Raw genomic sequence first — 20,323 nt, 5'->3', positions numbered from 1 at the left:
CCTCTCAGTAGTAGTTATGATTTTGGAAAATATTCACATGTTTATTATTAGTTTAATGTTGTACAATTTATTGCATGATTAATAAAGCAGACTATATAATCAGTTGCCTGATCTAAGCAACCTTTAAAATTACATTTTAAGTGTTGCAATTATACAGAAAAGTTTACAAAAGTTTACAGTTTGATGAATTTCCTTTTTTGTTTGTTTGGTTTTTTTTGTTTGTTTTTGAGATGGAGTCTTGCTCTGTTGCCCAGGCTAGAGTGCAATGGTGTGATCCCAGCTCACTGCAACCTCCACTTCCCAGGTTCAAGCGATTCTCCTGCCTCTGCCTCTGGAGTAGCTAGAATTACAGGCACCTGCCACCACGCCTGGCTAAGTTTTTTTGGTATTTTTAGTAGAGACGGGGTTTTACCATGTTGGCCAGGCTGGTTTCGAACTCCTGAGCTCTACTGATCCGCCCGCCTCGGCCTCCCAAAGTGCAAGAATTACAGGCGTGAGCCACGGTGCCCAGCCCAGTTTGAGGAATTTTCGCAGAATGAACACACTTATGTAACCAGAACTCACATCAATAAATAAAATTTTACCCACATCTCAGAGCATTCTCCATCATCATTCCTCCTGATTGCCACCTTCCCACCCAGAAGTAACTGCTATCCTGACTGCTAACACTATGGGTTTATTTTACCTATTTTTGTTAACTTACATAAATGGAATCCTACAGGACTGGGTGTGGTGGCTCATGCCTGTAATCCCGGCACTTTGGGAGGCCGAGTTGGGCAGATCACCTGAGGCCAGGAGTTCGAGAGCAGCCTGGCCAACATGGCGAAACCCTTTCTCTAGTAAAAAAATAATACATAAATTAACTGAGTGTGGTGCTGCATGCCTGTAGTCCCAACTACGAGGCTGAGGCAGGAGGGTGGCTCAAGTCCAGGAGGTGGAGGTTGCAGTGAGCTGAGATCGCACCACTGCATTCCAGCCTGGCTGATAGAGCCAGACCTAGTCTCAAAATACAAAGAAAAAAAAAAAGAAAGAAAGAAAGAAAGAAAGCAAACACAGTAAATGGAATCCCACAATAAATGTATTTGGATTTTTTTTAATTATTATTTTTTAAGAGATTTAAAGAGGTTGTGTTGCCCAGGCTGGAGTGCAGTGGGGTCACCACAGCTTGCTGTAACCTCAACCTCCCAGAATCAAGCAGTCCTCCCACATCAGCCTCCCAAGTAGCTGGGACTATAGGTGTGCACTACTGCACCTAGCTAATTTTTGTATTTTTTCTAGAGACGGAGTCTCGCCCTGTCATCCATCCTGGTCTCAATCTCCTGGGCTCAAACAATCCTCGTACCTTGGCCTCCTGAATTTTTAAAATAAAGTAGCAGTATGGAAAATGTTCACCTTTAACCTGAAACCTTAATGGTATAAACTACGTTTACTTTTGCATATTCTCTTGCATTCATTTCTGTATGAATGTTTCATGTTAAGGGTGTTCATGTTTTATACTTATAGACATGTTTTGCATGGAGTTTGCTATCTTAATATAAGCATTTTCTATGTTGTATGGCCTTTATATTTATAAAAATACATAAAAATTACAAAGAAATCTGAAAATACAAAGAAAAAGAAAAGTAGTCAATATTCTTAATATTTATATAATGGATATATCATATCCATGTTGCCCAGGCTGGTCTTGAACTCTTGACCTCAGGTGATCCACCCGCCTTGGCCTCCCAAACTGCTAGAATTACAAGCGTGAGCCACCACACCTGGCCTTCTAGTAGCTTTTAATAGCCTAGTTGTTGTATGTTAATGGAATACTGTCTCTATTTCTGCTCAGTTCTCCTGGAGTAACATTTAATCAGGACTGTGTAATGTATGTATTTCATTGTTTGTATTCCTCACTAGAGTGTAATCTTCTTCATGGTAGGATCTTTATTTTGTTCAAGTTTTTATTTCCAACACTTTATAGTGCCTGCCATATAGTAGGCAGTGTTAGTAAAAATTTAAAGATGCAATAAATGAAATAAAACAGTATACACTGAAGTGCATCATAGCTGTTGACAGCTAAGAAGAGTACACAAAAGACCAATGGAAAGCTCATTCAAAGCAAAAGCACATAAACCATGATACAAAGACAAGCTTTCCCCAGAACAAGTCTCGATCATTAATCAGAGAGTACCCAGTAATCAAAGCCTATAGAAATGATCAATCTTTGGCCGGGCATGGTGGCTCATGCCTGTAACCCCAGTACTTTGAGAAGCCGAGGTGAGTGGATCACCTGTGGTCAGGAGTTCGAGACCAGCCCGGCCAACATGGCGAAACCCAGTCTCTACTCAAAATACAAAAATTAGCCAGGCGTGGTGGCATGCGTCTATAATCCCAGCTACTCGGGAGGCGGAAGAAGGAGAATTTATTGAACCCGGGAGGCAGAGGTTGCAGTGAGCCGAGATGGTGCCACTGCACCCCAGCCTGAGTGACAGAGCAAAACTCCAAAAAAAAAAAAAAAAAAAAAAGAGAAAGAAAGGAAAGAAAGAAAGAATCAATCTTTACACAAACTTGCAGATAAATAACTCAGAAAAAATTGCTAGAGAAGAGACTTGGCTGAACAACTGAAAACATGATGAATGGGCATCATCCCTAACAAGAGGCTATTGAAGAAAGAACGCAAGATGGGGCACAGGCACATTGGTTCACGCCTGTAATTCCAGCACTTTGGGAGGCCGAGGCTAGAGAATTGCTTGAGCCCAGGAGTTTGAGACCGGCCTGGGCAACATAGTGAGACCCCATCTCTACAAAAAAAAAATCAACAAAACAAACCTGGCATGGTGGCATGCACCTGTAGTCCTAGCTACTCAGGAGGCTGAGGCAGGAGAATCTCTTGAGTCTGGGAGGTGGAGGTTGCAGTGAGTTGTTATTGTGCCACTGCACTCCAGCCTGGGTGACAGAGTGAGACCCTGTCTCAAATAAATAAATAAAATAAAAAATTTTTTAAAAGAATGCAAGATGGTAATGAAGGGATGAAAAGTCAAATTTTAGAGCCAATTATAAATTCAGACATAGAGCCAATTATAAATTCAGGCCTCATTAAACACATGTTTTTCCCTTTCTGCTTAATGATACCCACATGTGGTAACATACGACATATATGTACGTATGTGTAATTGATTTGGGAGTGTTTTACTGCTGTTAGTATTCCCTAAACTTCAGGGTGGATCTGTCAGTCTTTTCTACTAAAATACATTCTATTTGCTTTAAAATTTGAATTTGCTTATTTTAACATTCAACCATGCCATCTGTTACCTATTTGTGTGGTTAGTTCTATTTTGTATTTATGCAGCTCCTATTAAGGTGAATAAAAGTGTGGTCATGGCACATGTGGGATTTTTCCTTTTTTCTTTTTTTGAGACAAAGTCTCGTCCTGTTACCCAGGCTGGAGTGTAGTGGTGCCATCTCGGCTCACTGCAACCTCTGCCTCCTGGGTTCAAGTGATTCTCCTGCCTCAGCCTCCCGAGTAGGTGGGATTACAGGCGCCTGCCACCACGCCTGGCTAATTTCTGTATTTTTAGTAGAAACGGGTTTTTGCCATGTTGGCCAGGCTAGTCTTGAACTGCTGACTTCAGGTCCGCCTGCCTGTGCCTCCCAAAGTGCTGGGAGTACAGGCGTGAGCACGGCTGGGATTTTTCTTTTTTATTGGAATAGGATAAAATTCGATAGGTTAGTAGTAATTTGTGCTTTAAAGGCTAATTATTGATGCACTTGGCATCTTGGCATGGGGAAAAAATTAAAAATAAAGTATTGAAACTATGGAGAATTTTTTTTTTTTGACACACGGTCTAGTTCTGTCACGCAGGCTAGAGTGCAGTGGTATGATCACGGCTAACTGCAGCCTCAACCTACCAGGCTCAAGCAATCCTCCTACCTCAGCCTCCCAAGTAGTGAGGACTACAGGTGTGTGCCACCATGCCTGGCCAATTTTTTATACTTTTTGGTAGAGACAGGGTCTCACCATGTTGCCTCGGCTGGTTTCGAACTCCCAGACTTAAGCAGTCCGCCCACCTCGGCCTCCCAAAACTGTTAGGATTACAGGTGTGAACCGCTAAACTAGGCCAGGAGAAATTTTTGAGAAATTAATTTTCAAATAAGAAGTATTACTGTTCTCCCTAAATGATATATATTTCAAATGTGTTCTTTAGGGAGGTGGGTGAAATATTCAAAATGGCTATTTAGGGCTGGGCATGGTGGTTCGCACATGTAATCCCAGCACTTTGGGAGGCCGAGGCAGGTGGATTGCTTGAGGTCAAGAGGTCAAGACCAGCCTGTGCAAAGTGGCAAAATCCTACCTCTACCAAAAAAAAAAAAAAAAAATTACAAAATTTAGCTGGGCGTGGTGGTGAGCACCTGTAGTTGCAGCTACTCAGGAGGCTGAGGTGGGAGGGTGGCTTGAGCCCGGGAGGTGGAGGTTGTAGTGAGCTGAGATTGCATCACTGCACTCCAGCCTGGGTGACAGAGCCAGACCCTGTCTCAAAAAAAAAAAAAAGCTATTTAATTTTTTTTTTTTTTTTTTTTTGAGACGGAGTCTCGCTCTGTCGCCCAGGCTGGAGTGCAGTGGCCGGATCTCCGCTCACTGCAAGCTCTGCCTCCCGGGTTTACGCCATTCTCCTGCCTCAGCCTCCTGAGTAGCTGGGACTACAGACGCCCGCCACCTTGCCCGGCTAGCTTTTTGTATTTTTTAGTAGAGACGGGGTTTCACCGTGTTAGCCAGGATGGTCTCGATCTCCTGACCTCGTGATCCGCCCATCTCGGCCTCCCAAAGTGCTGGGATTACAGGCTTGAGCCACCGCGCCCGGCAATATTTAATATTTTTAAATGTGTTTGAGGTCAGGGCAATAACTGAATGTCCAGACAAGTTATTTCAAAGTACAATTTTGGGAAAACTCATATTTCATCTGTAAGTTATGGTGGGACATTTGTTTAAAGTATCAGTTTTTCTTTGTGCAAATGAAGTGATCTTCCAATTTTAATTTTTTATATCTTCAGAGGAAATAATCGTCATGCTGTATAGATACAAGATTCCTTGTTTTGGTTTTTTATAATGAAGAGTTGAAGGTTTATATATTTTAATTTTCTTCATGAGAAATTGGAAATGGTAAAATGGGATGTCTTTTATGTCTGTGCGAATTTCTCCTTAAACAATTTTTCTAAGATGGTGGAGTTACCTTAGGAATGGTGCTTTTATGTGAAGCTGCTACCTCTGACATGGATATTGGAAAGCGAAAGAGTAAGTCACCTTACTCAAAATGTAACAGTGCTGCCTGTAATATGGAAAAAGAGTGATCTCTTAATCACTTTTCCTCTTACCTATAGGATAAGTAGATTATTTTACCCCTTTACTATTTTTTCTTTAAATGTCGTGTCTGTTATTAAACCCCTTTACTATTATAAAAGTAGTATATGCTCTATAGAAAATGTAAAAAAATAAAAATAAAAAAAAAACAGAAGCATGAAGCATTTATTCCACCACTGAAAAACTAATTATTTGTAAACTGAAATATATTTCTTTGCACTTATAAAAACATCTTAAAAACTATATATATAAAATTTTGACACTTCACACCCCCCTTTTAAACTGGAGTTAAATAACTAATAACTTTTTCTATATACGTAATTTTAAACTTATACTCTGTTTTTGTTTGTTTTAAGACAGGGTCCCACTCTGTCACTCAGGCTGGAGTGCAGTGGCATAATCATAGCTCACTGTAACCTCCACCCCTAGGCTCAAGCTGTCCTCACACCTCAACTTCCGTAATAGCTGGGACTACAGGCATGTGCCACCATGCCCAGCTAATATTTTGTACTTTTTGTAGTGATGGGGTTTTGCCACTTTGCCCAGGCTGGCCTCAAACCCCTGGACTCAAGTGATCTTCCCACCTCAGCCTCCCAAAGTGTTGGAATTACATGCGTGAGCTGCCGTGCCTGGCCGACTTATACTCTATATTGTAATTTAAGTATTCCAATTTTTTTCAATGTTTAGTTTTTTCCTAATTTCAATTATAATTATTCTTCCGTAACTATCATGATACATTAAGCATCTTTTATTTTTATTTATTTATTTTTTTTTTTTTGAGATGGAGTTTCGCTCTTATTACCCAGGCTGGAGTGCAGTGGTGCAATCTCGGCTCACTGCATCCTCTGCCTCCCAGGTTCAAGAGATTCTCCTGCCTCAGCCTCCTGAGTAGCTAGGATTACAGGCACCAACCACCACGCCCAGCTAGTTTTTTTGTTTTTTGGTTTTGTGCTTTTTTTGTGTTTTTTTTTTGTTTTTTGTAGTTTTCATAGAGATGGTGTTTCACCATGTTGGCCACGCTGGTCTCAAACTCCCGACCTCAGGTGATCCACTCGCCTCGGCCTCCCGAAGTGCTGGGATTACAGGCATGAGCCACCGAGCCCAGCCATCATTCTTATTTTACGTTGTTTCCTTCAGGTAGATTCCTAGAAGAAGAATAACTGTGTGATCCTCTGTCTATTTTCAATTCTCTTGATGTTTTAATCATTAGAGATTACTTTGGCAAGTTAAAATAATTTAGATTTCTACTACTGGTATTTAAGAATGTTTGTTTCAGCCGGGCACAGTGGCTTATGCCTGTAATCCCAGCACTTTGGGAGGCCGAGGCGGGTGGATCACTTGAGGTCAGGAGTTAGAGGCCATCAAGCCTGATCAACATGGTGAAACCTTGCCGGGCATGGTGACTCATGCCTGTAACCCCAGCACTTTGAGAGGCTGAGGCTGGTGGATCACGAGGTCAGGAGATCGAGACCATGGTGAAACCCCATCTCTACTAAAAATACAAAAAAAAATTAGCCGGGCGTAATGGCAGGCACCTGTAGTCCCAGCTACTTGGGAAGCTGGGGCAGGAGAATGGTGTGAACCCGGGAGGCGGAGCTTGCAGTAAGCTGAGATCTTGCCACTGCACTCTAGCCTGGGCGACAGAGCGACTCTGTCTCAAAAAAAAAAAAAAACAACCATGGTGAAACCCCGTCTCTACTAAAAGTACAAAAATTTGGCCAGGCACGGTGGCTCACGCCTGTAATCCCAGCACTTTGGGAGGCCAAGGCAGGTGGATCATGAGGTCAGGAGTTCGAGACCAGCCTGGCCAACCTGGTGAAACCCCCGTCTCTACTAAAAATACAAAAATTAGCCAGGCGTGGTGGCATGTGCGTGTTAATCTCAGCTACTTAGGAGGCTGAGGCAGGAGAATCGCTTGAACCCAGGAGGTGGAGGTTGCAGTGAGCCAAGATCGCACCATTGCACTCCAGCCTGGGTGACAAAGCAAGACTCCATCTCAAACAGCAAACAACAAAAAAAAATTAGCCAGGCATTGTGGCGCATACCTGTAATCCCAGTTACTTGGAAGGCAAGGCAGGAGAATCACTTGAACCTGGGAGGCGGAGGTTGCAGTGAGCTGAAATCGCGCCATTGCACTCCAGCCTGGGCTACAAGAGTGAAACTTCATCTTAAAAATTAATAATAATAAAGAAGGATAATAATGTTTCATTTTTTTTTTTTTTTTTTTGAGACGGAGTCTCAAAACACTTGTCGCCCAGGCTGGAGTGCAGTGGTGCGATCTCGGTTCACTGCAAGCTCTGCCTCCCGGGTTCATGCCATTCTCCTGCCTCAGCCTCCCACAAGTAGCTGGGACTACAGGCGCCCGCTACCATGCCCGGCTAATTTTTTGTATTTTTAGTAGAGACAGAGTTGCACCGTGTTATCCAGGATGGTCTCGATCTCCTGACCTCGTGATCCACCCGTCTCAGTCTCCCAAAGTGCTGGGATTACAGTCATGGGCCACCGCGCTGGCCGTTTCATTGTAATTTTATCAACATTAATCTCATAAATATGTATCTGTTTTATAGATACATATAGATTTGCTAATCAGATAAGGTGGAAATATATTATTTTGTACTACTTTTATTGTTATAAGGTCAAATATTTTCCTAAATGTTTATTAGTCATTTGTGTTTATGTTTTTCCTTCTATAAATTGTCCTTTTATCTTTTCCATTTATATGTTAGAGTCTTAGCCCTTTTATTTGGTTTGCAAGGAATTTTTTTTTTTATTTTCGAGACGGAGTCTTGCTCTGTCTCCCAGGCTGGAGTGCAGTGGTGCGATCTTGACTTACTGCAACCTCCGCCTCCCGGGTTTAAGCAGTTCTCCTGCCTCAGCCTCCCATGTAGCTGGGATTACAGGTGCACGCCACCACGCCCAGCTAATTTTTGTATTTTTAGTAGAGATGGGATTTCACCATGTTAGCCAGGCTGGTCTCGAACTCCTGACCTCATGATCTGCCTGCCTCGGCCTCCTAAAGTGCTGGGATTACAGGCGTGAGCCACCCTGCCCGGCCAGACTTTTTTTTTTTTTTTTTTTTCAAGGCAAGACCTTACTCTGTTGCCCAGGCTGGAGTGCAGTGCCGCAATAATGACTCACTGTAGTGTCGAACTCCCGGGCTCAAACAATCCTACTGCCTCAGCTTCCCAGGTAGCTATGACCACAGGCTCATGCTACCACTCCCACTTAATTTCATTTTATTTTTTGTAGAGATGGGGTCTCACTTTGTTGCCCAGGCTGGTCTGTATCTCCTGTGCTCAAGCAACCTTTCCCACTTTGGCCTCCCAAAGTGCTAAGATTACAGGCATGAACCACCATGCCCAGCCTGCATGAACTTTTTATATATTAGAATATTCACACATTGTTGTCTGTTACAGAGAGAAGCTAACAATGTAATTTGGTTTTACTTTCTTGAAATAAGTATAGGTCAAGATTTTCCTTTTATGATTAAAAAGTTAAATGTCAACCAGGCATGGTGGCTCACACCTGTAAATCCCAGCACTTTGGGAGGCCGAGGCGGGTGGATCGATCACCTGAGGTCAGGAGTTTGAGACCAGCCTGGCCATCATGGCGAAACCCCATCTCTAAAAAAGCAAAAATTAGCCAGGCATGGTGTCATGTGCCTGTAATCCCAGCTACTCAGGAGGTTGAGGCATGAGAATCGCTTGAACCCAGGAGGTGGAAGTTGCAGTGAGCCAAGATAGCACTACTGCACTCCAGCCTGGGTGACAGAGCGAGACTTCATCTCAAAAAAATAAAAATAAAAATGTTAAATGTCATCAAAATTACCCTACCTAAATAAAGTCTAATATTTACTTTAACTTCTAGAAAAAAGATGAAGATACTGAACTTCAAATTTGAGAAGTACTTGTTTTGCTCAATTAAAATAAATTTTTTTTAGCTGGATGTGGTGCCACACACTTGTATCCCAGCTACTTGTGAGGCTGGTACAGGAGGATGGCTTGAGGTCAGTGAGCTATGATCACACCACTGCACTTCAGTCTGGGCAGCAGAGCGAGACTCAATCTCTAAAAGCATAAATTAATGAATTTTTACATATTAGAAAAATATCAGTTTTTAAATTTTTTTTTTAAATATGGAACACTTCACGAATTTGCATGTCATCCTTGCACAGGGGCCATGCTAATCTTCTCTCTATGATTCCAGTTTTAGTATATATGCTGCCAAAGCAAGACTTTATCAGTTTTTAATCCAGTCAGTATACATCCTTTCACTGCCTGACTTTTTACGAGATCAGGCGCATTCAGGGTGCTATGGCTGTAGACTCTGCCTGACTTTTAAAAAATTGCCTGTTTCAGTGTTTATTCTTGGGAAAAGGCCATCAAAGTACACTGCTGACATGAACTTAAATTGTTAAACACTTTGGCAACATATACTGAAATAGTGACAATTTGATCTAAATTTCTTACCTAACAAAATGATCACAAATTAATAGATGTTTCTTTAGCATGTTCTGGGAACTGCTCTAAGCACTTTTAGATGTTTGAAAAGAGGAGGATACAAATATATACAGAGTGATGCTATATATATGTATGTGCACATTTTCTTTTTCTTTTTTTTAAATTTGAGACAGGGTCTCACTCTGTCGCCCATGCTGGAGTGCTGTGGAGAGATCATAACTCACTGCAGCTTTGACCTCCCTGGCTCAGGTGATCCTCCCACCTCAGCCTCCCTACTGGTGGGACTACAGGCATGCACCTCCACACCTGGGTAATTTTTGGTAGAAATGGGGCCTCGCTACATTGTCCAGGCTGGTCCTGAACTCCTGGGCTCAAGCAATCCTTCTGCCTTGGCCTCCCCAAATGCTGTGATTTATAGGCATGAGCTATCACACCCAGTCTATGAGTACATTTTCTTAGAGAATAAAAGGCTAACTTGTCTACACTGAGCATGTGTTAATACTCAGAAAAAATATTTTAATTTTTGTGGGTACATACTCGGTGTATATATTTATGGAGTACATGAGATGTTTTGATATAGTCATGCAATGTGTAATAGTCACATCACGGAGACTGCGGTATCCATCCTTCAAGTATTTATCCTTTGTGTCATAAACAATCCAATTATACTTTTTTAGTTATTTCAAAATGTACAATTAAATTTTTATTGACTGTAGTTATCCTGTTGTGCTATCAAATAGTAGGTCTTATTTATTCTATTTTTTTTGTACACATTAGCCATTCATACCTCCCCCGGCATTCCCCAACTACCCTTCCCAGCCTCTGGTAACCATCCTTCTACTCTCTGTGTCCATGAGTTCAATTGTTTTGATTTTTTGATCCCACAAATAAGTGAGAACATGTGATTTTTTTTTTCTGTACCTGAATTATTTCACTTAATGATTTCCAAGGCTGGGCATGATGGCTCACTCCTGTAATCCCAGCACTTTGGGAGACCAAGGTGGGCAGATTATTTGAGGTCAGAAGTTCTAGACTACCCTGGCCAACGTGGTAAAACCCTGTATCTACTAAAATACAAAGATTAGCTGGGCGTAGTGGTGCATGCCTGTAATCCCAGCTACTTGGGAGGCTGAGGCAGGAGAATTGTTTGAACCTGGAAGGCAGAGGTTGCAGTAAGATGAGCTGGTGCCACTGCACTCCAGCCTGGGTGACAGAACGAGACTCCATCTCAGTAATAATAATAATTTCCAGTTCCCTGTTATTGCACGTGACAGGATCTTATTTTTTTATGACTGAATAGTACTCCATTTTATATATGTACCACGTTTTCTTTATCCGTTCATCTGTTGATGGACACTTAGGTTGCTTCAAAATGTTGGCTATTGGGAACAGTGCTGCAACAAACATGGGAGTACAGATATCTCTTTGGTATACTGATTTATTTTTCTATGGGTATATACCCAAGTAGTGGGATTGCTGGATCATATGGTAGCTCAATTTTTAGTTTTTTGAGGAACCTCCAAACTGTTCTCCTTAGCGGTTGTACTAACTTACATTCCCACCAACGGTGTACAAGGGTTCCCTTTTTTCCACATCCTCACCAGCATTTATTATTGCTTGTCTTTTGGATATAAGCCATTTTAGCTGGGGTGAGATGATAGATATCTCATTGCAGTTTTTATTTGCATTTCTCTGATGATCAGTGATGTTGAGTAGCTTTTTTATGCCTATTTGCCATTTGTATGTCTTCTTTTGAGAAACGTCTATTGAATTATTTTGTTTTTTTTTTTTTTTTATCAGGTTATTAGATTTTTTTCCTGTAGAGTTGTTTGAGCTCCTTTTATATTCTGGTTATTAACCCCTTGTCAGATGAGTACTGTGCAAATATTTTCTCCCATTCTGTGGATTGACTCCTCACTTTGTTGATTGTATCCTTTGCTCTGCAGCAGCTTTTAAACTTGATGTGATCTCATTTGTCCATTTTTGCTTTGGTTGCCTGTGCTTCTGGGGTGTTATTCAAGGAATTTTTTACCAGACTAATGTCCTGGAGAGTTTCCCCAATATTTTCTTGTAGTTGTTTCATATTAATAGTTTGCAATCTTAGGCTGGACAATGTGTAGATTGCCTGTAATCCCAACGCTTTGGGAGGCCAAGGCGGGCAGATCACTTGAGGCCAGGAGTTTGAGACCAGCCTGGCCAACATGGTGAAACCCTGTCTCTACTAAAAATACAAAAATTAGCCGGGCGTGGTGGCATGTGCCTGTAGTCCCAGCTACTTGGGAGGCTGAGGCAGGAGGATCGCTTGACCCAGGAAGTGGACGTTGCAGTGAGCCAAGATCATGCCACTGCACTCCAGCCTGAGCAACAGAGCAAAAATCTGTCTTTAAATATATATATATATTAATATATAAATAAATATATATTAAATATATAAATATATAAATAAATATATATTAAATATATATATGGTTTACAGTCTTAGATTTAAGTCTTTAATCCATTTTGACTTGATTTTTCTATATGGCAAGAGATAGGGGTCTAGTTTTGTTCTGCCTATGGATATCCAGTTCTCCTGGCACCTTTTATTGAAGAGACTGTGTTTTCCCCAGTGTATGTTCTTGGCACCTTTGTCGAAAATGAGTTCACTGTAGGTGTATGGGTTTGTTTCTGAGTTCTCTCTCCTCTCCCATTGGTCTGTATGTCTGTTTTTATGCCAGTACCATGCTGTTTTGGTTACTGTAACTCTATAGTATAATTTGAAGTCAAGTAATATGATTCCTCCAGTTTTGTTCTTTTTGCTTAGGATCGCTTTGACTATTGGTCTTTTGTGATTTCATATAAATTTTATTTTTTCTATTTCTGTGAAGTTATCATTGGTATTTTGATAGGGATTGCATTGAATCTGTAGATTGCTTTGGATAGTATGGACATCTTAACAACATCGATTCTTCCAGTCCATGAACATGGAACATCTTTCCATTTTTTGATGTCCTCTTCAATTTCTTTCAGCAGTGTTTTATAGTTTTCATCATAGAGTTCTTTCACTTCTTTGGTTAAGTTAACCCTTTTCCCATTTGCCCTGAGAATACTCACCAGCAGTGCTTGTGGCTGCAGTGTTTACCCTGAGATAACTCTGCCACAAAATATCTTGCTTTAATTATTATTTTCACATCCACTCTAGTATATCAACTTTGGAAATAAAATTGATATGTCAGATATCACTGGGTTCAAGTGATCCACTACCACTACTGAAAACAGATTGCTGTAAATAGAGTAATATACTAGATATCATTCCATTTGTATTTCTATTATAGTGGTATTTCCATTTATAAAATATAGTAATTATTGATCACTGAAAATGTCAAATCCTAGAAAATGTAGCATTCCACGTGTAATGTTTACACCATTCTCGAACAGTTGTTGGCCAGAGATTCATTTGATGAATTCAATTTTTCTGAAATAGACAATTCTGATGATTCAGATGATTCTGATGTTCTGTTTAGTAATAACTCCAACAACAGTTTTTCTGTTTTAACATTGAAAATCAGATTTACGGCCGGGCGCGGTGGCTCAAGCCTGTAATCCCAGCACTTTGGGAGGCCGAGACGGGCGGATCACAAGGTCAGGAGATCGAGACCAGCCTGGCTAATACGGTGAAACCCCGTCTCTACTAAAAAATACAAAAAACTAGCCGGGTGAGGTGGCGGGCGCCTGTAGTCCCAGCTACTCGGGAGGCTGAGGCAGGAGAATGGCGTAGACCCGGGAGGCGGAGCTTGCAGTGAGCTGAGATGCGGCCACTGCACTCCAGCCTGGGCGACAGAGCGAGACTCCGTCTCAAAAAAAAAAAAAAAAAAGGAAAATCAGATTTACTTCGGCCTCAAAGAGCATGATTATGTAAAATTAAATGAGCATTGGCAGCAAGCTGCACTTCTTTTTTGTAAATGGGAAAAGAATTAGAGAAATATTGTTTAACATTTACACATTAGCCCCTAGTCATATTGTGTGAAAATTAGAAAAGGCAAAAGAATTGTTCCATAAGTAAAACAAAACTGAAAGTTGATTTTCTTTTCTTTTCTTTTTTTTTTTCTTTTTTTTTTTTTTTTGAGACAGACTCTCACTTTTTCGCCCAGTCTGGAGTGCAGTGGCGTGATCTTGGCTCACTGCAAGCTTTGCCGCCCAGGTTCAAGCGATTCTGCTGCATCAGCCTCCCAAGTAGCTGGGATTACAGGTGCCTGCCACCATGCCTGGTTAATTTTTTTCGTAGTTTTTAGTAGAGACAGGGCTTCATCATCTTGGCCAGGCTGGTCTTGAACTCCTGACCTCGTGATCCACCTGCCTCGGCCTCCCAAAGTGCTGGAATTACAGGCGTGAGCCACAGCACCCGACCGAAAGTTGATTTTCTTATCATTCACTAAGTAAGTTTCCCTAGAACAAGCTTGTCCAGTCTGTGGGCCACATGCGGCCCAACACAAATTTGTAAACTTCCTTAAAACATTATGAGGTGGTTTTTTTTGCGATTTTTTTTTTTTTTTTTTTGCAGCTCATCAGTTTTCATTAGTATTAGTGTATTTTGTGTGTGGCCCAGGACAGCTCTTCTTCCAGTGCGGCCCTGGGAAGCCAAAAGATTGGACACCCCGCCCTAGAGCTTCCTTTGCTGTTGGACACATGCTTTCCTACATCCCTATCTCTATATTTCTTAGCCATTTTTAGTCCAGGGAGTCAAAGAGCCTCACGTCATGGCAATCCATACTTGAGCATTTGGGGATTAGTATTTGTAGTTCACTTTAATAACTGCTGTGCTAATGTAGAACATGACATGTGGGATTAGTGGAGAGAGCTATGAATCTAGGGTTTGGGATCACATTTTTTTTTCTCATTATTCAAATAAGAAATCCATGTTGATTGAGTTACATAATATAAGGCTGTGTAGTTACCTGTGCGTGAATAAAGTATTTTCAAGTGAGGCTATCACAGTGAAGTCATCAGATGTTTAAGTTAATATTTATCAATAATACTACAAGGCCACTTTTAGGGGTTTTAAAGTTCAATAAATAAGTAAGCCAGGCACAGTGGTTTATGCCTGTAATCCCAGCTCTTTGGGAGGCTGAAGCAGGAAGATCACTTGAGCCCAGGAAATCAACACCAGCCTGGGCAATGTAGTGAGACCATTTTCTCAAAAAAATTAAAAAATTAGCCAGGCATGGTGGCACACATCTGTAGTCCCAGCTACTCGAGAGGCTATAGTGGGAGGAGTGCTTGAGCCCAGGAGGTTGAGACTGCAGTGAGCTGTGATTGTGCCACTGCACTTCAGTCTGGGCAACAGAGCAAGACCCTGTCTCAAAAAAAAAAAAAAAAAAAAACCCAAAAAACAAAATGGGTGATTTTCTTGTCAATAGTAAGACAGTGTTTCTAACAGTAAACCCTTCAGTGTGATGGCTTTAAAGGAATTCATTATTCCATACATTTGAATTGCATAATTATGTGAAGGAGTTACTCTATTACATTGTAATGGAGCAAATTAAAGGGGAAGGCAGATTCCTGAAGATCAAGAAATGGCGATGAAAATTGTTGAAAAGTTTAGATTTATCAATAATGTATACCCCTTCCTTTTCACTCTCTGAAAGTGTAGACTGCCCTGGTTATTTATTATATTCAACCTGCTCATTTTACTCTCCTTTTATTTTTCTGCAGTAATGTGTGTGGCTGGTATTGGACTCGTTGTATTATTCTTCAGTTGGATGCTCTCTATTTTTAGATCTAAATATCATGGCTACCCATACAGGTATGATTCTTCTTTTTTATTTATATAGTGATTACCAATACTTGGAATGATTAGAGTTGATATTGCTTTATAATATTGTTCTTTTTGCTTTGCTTCCAAACTATTTTATCTTCTATTCATCTATTTTTTTATTTATTATTTATTTATTTTTGAGATGGAGTTTTGTTCTTGTTGCCCAGACTGGAGTGCAATGGCGCAATCTCGACTCACTACAACCTCTGCTTCCCGGGTTCAAGCAATTCTCCTGCCTCAGCCTACCAAGTAGCTGAGATTACAGGCGTGTGCCACCATACCCGGCTAATTTTGTATTTTTAGTATCAACAGGGTTTCACCATGTTGATCAGGTCTCAAACTCCTGACCTCAAGTGATCCACCTGCCTCATCCTTCCAAAGTGCTGGGATTATAGGCGCGAGCCACTGAGCCCGGCCTATTCATTTATTTTCAGAGACAGGGTCTCACTCTGTCACTCAGGCCGAAGTGTAATGATGTGTTCATAGCTCATTGTAACCTTGAACTCCTGAGCTCAAGCCATCATTTCACCTCAGCTTCCCAAGAGGCTAGGACTACAGTTGCACATGACTACACCCAGCTAATATTTTTATTTTTTGTAAAGACAGGGTCTTGCTATGTTATCCAGGCTGGTCTTGAACTTCTGGCCTCAAGCGGTTCTCCTGCTCAGCCTCCCAGAGGGCTGGGATTATAGGCATTAGCCAGCCACCATGCCCAGATAGCTGTAATTCAGATATGTTCCATATAAAAATTAATTATAGTATAATGGACAATATTAGTATGTGATTTCTCAGGAACATCTTTTAGGTTTATTTTGCCATACCTAGTTGATTCTAGATATCTCTATAATACATAATGATTAGAACATTTTATGCCATTATTTATTCACATAGCTCCTTGTCTGTATACTATACTTCCTTTTGAAGAAGAAATGATTTTTTAAAATGTTTTTAAAAACTTCTCACCTCTACTTTTTTTAAGAAATAGAGTGCCACTGCACTCCAGTCTGAGTAATAGAGTGAGACCCCATCTCAAAAATAATAATTATAATAATTTATCCTCTACAGAATACTAATTGGGATGTGAGGGTAATTTTGCTGGGACTTCTGTTAATTATTTGATCAGCAGCGTTGATTCAGTAGCAGTGTTGTGTGCCTGTAGTCCCAGCTACTCAGAAGGCTAAGGCAGGATGATCACTTGAGCCTGGGAGTCCCAGACCAGACTGGGCAACATAGTGAGACCCCATCTCTAAAAAAAACAAAAAAATAAAATTATTAGTTAGTGTCTCTTTTCGGGAGATAGTTTAGCTTGAGGGTTGTTCTATTTCGTTTTGTCATAAGACTAATGGGTCTCTCAGTGTTTCTCACTTTTTGTTATTGATACCCAAAGATTATCTCGTACGTACCAAAATGCTCTTTTATCTGTTAAAACCAACATACTGCTTATTGATTAAAAGTAAAGCCTACTTTTCTTTCAGAGACTAATAGATTGGTATATATTTTTGTTTCAGCTTTCTGATGAGTTAAAAAGGTCCCAGAGATATGTTGACACTGGAGTACTGGAAATTGAAAAATGAAAACTGTGTGTGTTTGAAAAGAAGAATGCAACTTGTGTATTTTGTATTACCTCTTTTTTTCAAGTGATTTAAATAGTTAATCATTTAACCAAAGAAGATGTGTAGTGCCTTAACAAACAATTCTCTGTCAAAATCATGAGGTATTTGAAAATGATTATCCTCTTAACCTTCTCTTCCCAGTGAACTTTATGGAACATTTAATTTAGTAGAATTAAGTATATTATAAAAATTGTAAAACTACTACTTTGTTTTAGTTAGCACAAAGCTCAAAACTACTTCAGTTAACTTGGTCATCTGATTTTATATTGCCTTATCCAAAGATGGGGAAAGTAAGTCCTGACCAGGTGTTCCCACATATGCCTGTTACAGGTAACTACATCAGGAATTCATTCTTAGCTTTTCCATCTTTGCGTGGATGTGTATACTTTACGCATCTTTCCTTTTGGGTAGAGAAATTATATGTGCCACGTGGTCTTCTGAAAATGGAACACCATTCTTTAGAGCACACGTCTAGCCCTCGAAAAGACAGTCATTTCTCCTCCTCCTTGCCTATTTCCTACTGAAATACAGTGCTGTGATTTTTTGTTTTGTTTTGTTTTGTTGTTTTTTTGAGACAGGGTCTCGCTGTGTCACACAGGTTGAAGTGCAGTGGCGTGAGCTCGGCTGACTGCAAACTCTGCCTCCCAGGTTTAAGCGATTCTCCTGCCTCAGCTTCCCAAGTAGCTGGGATTTACAGGTGTGCACCACCATGTCAGGCTAATTTTTGGATTTTTAGTAGAGACAGGGTTTCGCCAAGTTGTTCAGGCTGGTTTTGAACTCCTGGGCTCAAGTGATCTGCCCACCTCAGTCTCCCAAAGTGCGAGGATGACATGTGTGAGCTACCACACCAGCAATGTCTATACTTCTCGATAGCTGTGAACATGAAAAAGGACATCTATTGGGAGGCCAAGGCAGGTGGATTGCTTGAGGCCAAGAGTTAGAGACCAGCCTGGCCAACAAGGCAAAACCCCATCTCTACTAAAAATATGAAAATTAGCTGGGCTTGGTGGCTCATGCCTGTAATCCTAGCTACTTGGGAGGCTGAGGCACGAGACTTGCTTAAACCTGGGAGGCGGAGATTGCAGTGAGCCAAGATCATGCTACTGCACTCCAGCCTGAGTGACAGAGTGAGATTCTGTCTCAGAAAAAAAAAAAAGTATCTCTAAATACAGGATTATGATTTCTGCTTGAGTATGGTGTTAACTACCTTGTATTTAGAAAGATTTCAGATTCATCCCATCTCCTTAGTTTTCTTTTAAGGTGACCCATCTGTGATAAAAATATAACTTAGTGCTAAAATCGGTGTGACTTATACATGGTCTAAAATGTTTCTGCAAATTAGAGTTTGTCACTTATTCCATTTGTACCTAAGAGAAAAATAGGCTCAGTTAGAAAAGGACTCCCTGGCCAGGTGTGGTGGCTTACGCCTGTAATCTCAGCACTTTGGGAGGCTGAGGCAGGCGGATCATGAGGTCAGAAGTTCAAGACTATCCTGGCCAACATGGTGAAACCCCATCTCTACTAAAAGTACAAAAATTAGCTGGGTGTGGTGGTGGGCGCCTGTAATCCCAGCTACACGGGAGGCTGAGGCACGAGAATCACTTGAACTCAGGAGATGGAAGTTGCAGTGAGCCAAGATCACACCACTGCACTCCAGCCTGGCAATAGAGCGAAACTCCATCTCAAAAAAAAAGAAAGAAAAGGACTCCCTTAGAATGGGAAAGGAAAATCATAAAATACTGAGGTGTTGCCTGTATATAGAAATTAAGCGTTTCTCGAAAGCTGTTCTGTGTTTTGCTGTTATTTTGTCTTTATTCTCTTCCTTTAGGTGGAGAAACAAAGTACAAATTTGAAGGGATTTTTTTTTTAATTTTGTCTTTTTTTTTTTTTTTTTTGTCGGTGGAAGTAACCATATGTGCTAACCAAATTTCTGTGAAGAATGTTTTCATGGTTATCATTATATCTAACTATAACCTCCCCATAGTTGTGAAGAGTAACCTGAAATGCCACTGTTGTGGAAATAGGATAATTGTAATTGTGAAAAAATAATTTTAAGGAAATCTTACAAGTATTACATTAAAAAGATACTATGACTGCCACCTGCTATTTACCTTCTAATAACCCTGCCATGTGGTTTGCAGAAAGAGATGGATATAGTAGCCTTAGAAGAAATATTTTATGTGGGTTTTTTTGTTTTTCATTACTAGATTTCATGGATGAGGGGATATGGTTGACCTTTTACTCTTTAATGGAGCAGCCACTTTTTGTTAATTACTCACCTGTAAATTGTGAGATTCTGAATTCCTTACCTGCTATTCTTGTACTTGTCTCAGGCCAAATCTATGCTATGGTTCTTATGAGACTTGTATGAAGATGCCCTGATTTGTACAGATTCACCACAGGAATACTACTGCCATGTAATCTGTATAGTTCCAGATAATTTGACATGAACATTGACAGAATGACAGTTTTTTGTATTTGCTTTTTCTCCCTTTAAGAGCACATTCTTCTGTAAGGAGAAAGGCAGCATTCTGGCTAAAATGTGTGGAAAGCTAATTTACTACACTTATAAAATAGTGTTACTTTTGTGAAAATTTTGAATTAGCTTTCATATGAAGTGCCTTAAGTAGACTCTTCATTTACTTTTCTAGTAATGGTTTAAATATCATTTGTTATGCATTTTTAAGATACAATTCAGAAAGACACATTGTAGTGGCAAAGATAACCAAATGTCTGGCTGTTTGCTTTTTGACCATATCAATAAACTTTTACAATCTAAATTCTGAGTTTTTGATTACCATCTAAAGAGGAGTGAGTTTTAAACACTAAACTAGAATTGCAAAATTAGGATATTCCATTTTGAAGTTATAGTTAAATTCATTTAAATTTCATATTATCCTAAGGACAGTTTGATGGGACAGTTTCTTTAAGTATTTCTGGATTGGGATATATTCTTCTAGGAATCTATACATGGTCCCTCATCCTTAATGTTACCCATTAGGTGAGTCAAAACAACCAAGATGAGTAGATAAATGACTGTTTGCAACAATTGATCTACCTTTCGTCCCAGACAGTGAACATTCCTTGACTAGGTAATTTCCTTTTGGTAATAAAAACT

At 40.3% G+C, this 20,323-nt stretch overlaps 1 protein-coding gene and 1 non-coding gene across 9 annotated transcripts in view; one reads left to right on the top strand and one right to left on the bottom strand.

Moving 5' to 3' along the window:
* Positions 1–19,985, top strand: part of MAGT1 (magnesium transporter 1) — a 61,118-nt gene extending 41,133 nt beyond the window's left edge. For 3 of the 8 annotated variants that reach the window (XM_028842515.2, XM_077989485.1, XM_077989484.1), the window contains exons 8-10: positions 5,198–5,272; positions 15,490–15,580; positions 17,101–19,985. In XM_028842515.2, coding sequence (XP_028698348.1) covers positions 5,198–5,272; positions 15,490–15,580; positions 17,101–17,116 — 182 coding nt within the window. In that variant the 3' untranslated portion in view covers positions 17,117–19,985. Of the gene's footprint in view, positions 1–2,377; positions 2,522–5,197; positions 5,273–15,489; positions 15,751–17,077 lie in introns of those variants that run through there. The other 5 variants (XR_013413145.1, XM_077989482.1, XR_013413146.1 and 2 more) reach the window with 5 other exon arrangements.
* LOC114675151 (U6 spliceosomal RNA) lies at positions 9,468–9,570 on the bottom strand. The gene has a single exon (XR_003726248.1). It is a non-coding gene; the product is annotated as a U6 spliceosomal RNA (small nuclear RNA).
* Positions 19,986–20,323: the final 338 nt, after the last annotated feature.

Source organism: Macaca mulatta, chromosome X, assembly GCF_049350105.2.
Source record: "Macaca mulatta isolate MMU2019108-1 chromosome X, T2T-MMU8v2.0, whole genome shotgun sequence".
Lineage (NCBI taxonomy): Eukaryota > Metazoa > Chordata > Mammalia > Primates > Cercopithecidae > Macaca > Macaca mulatta.
This window is presented reverse-complemented; position numbering and strand designations above follow the sequence as displayed.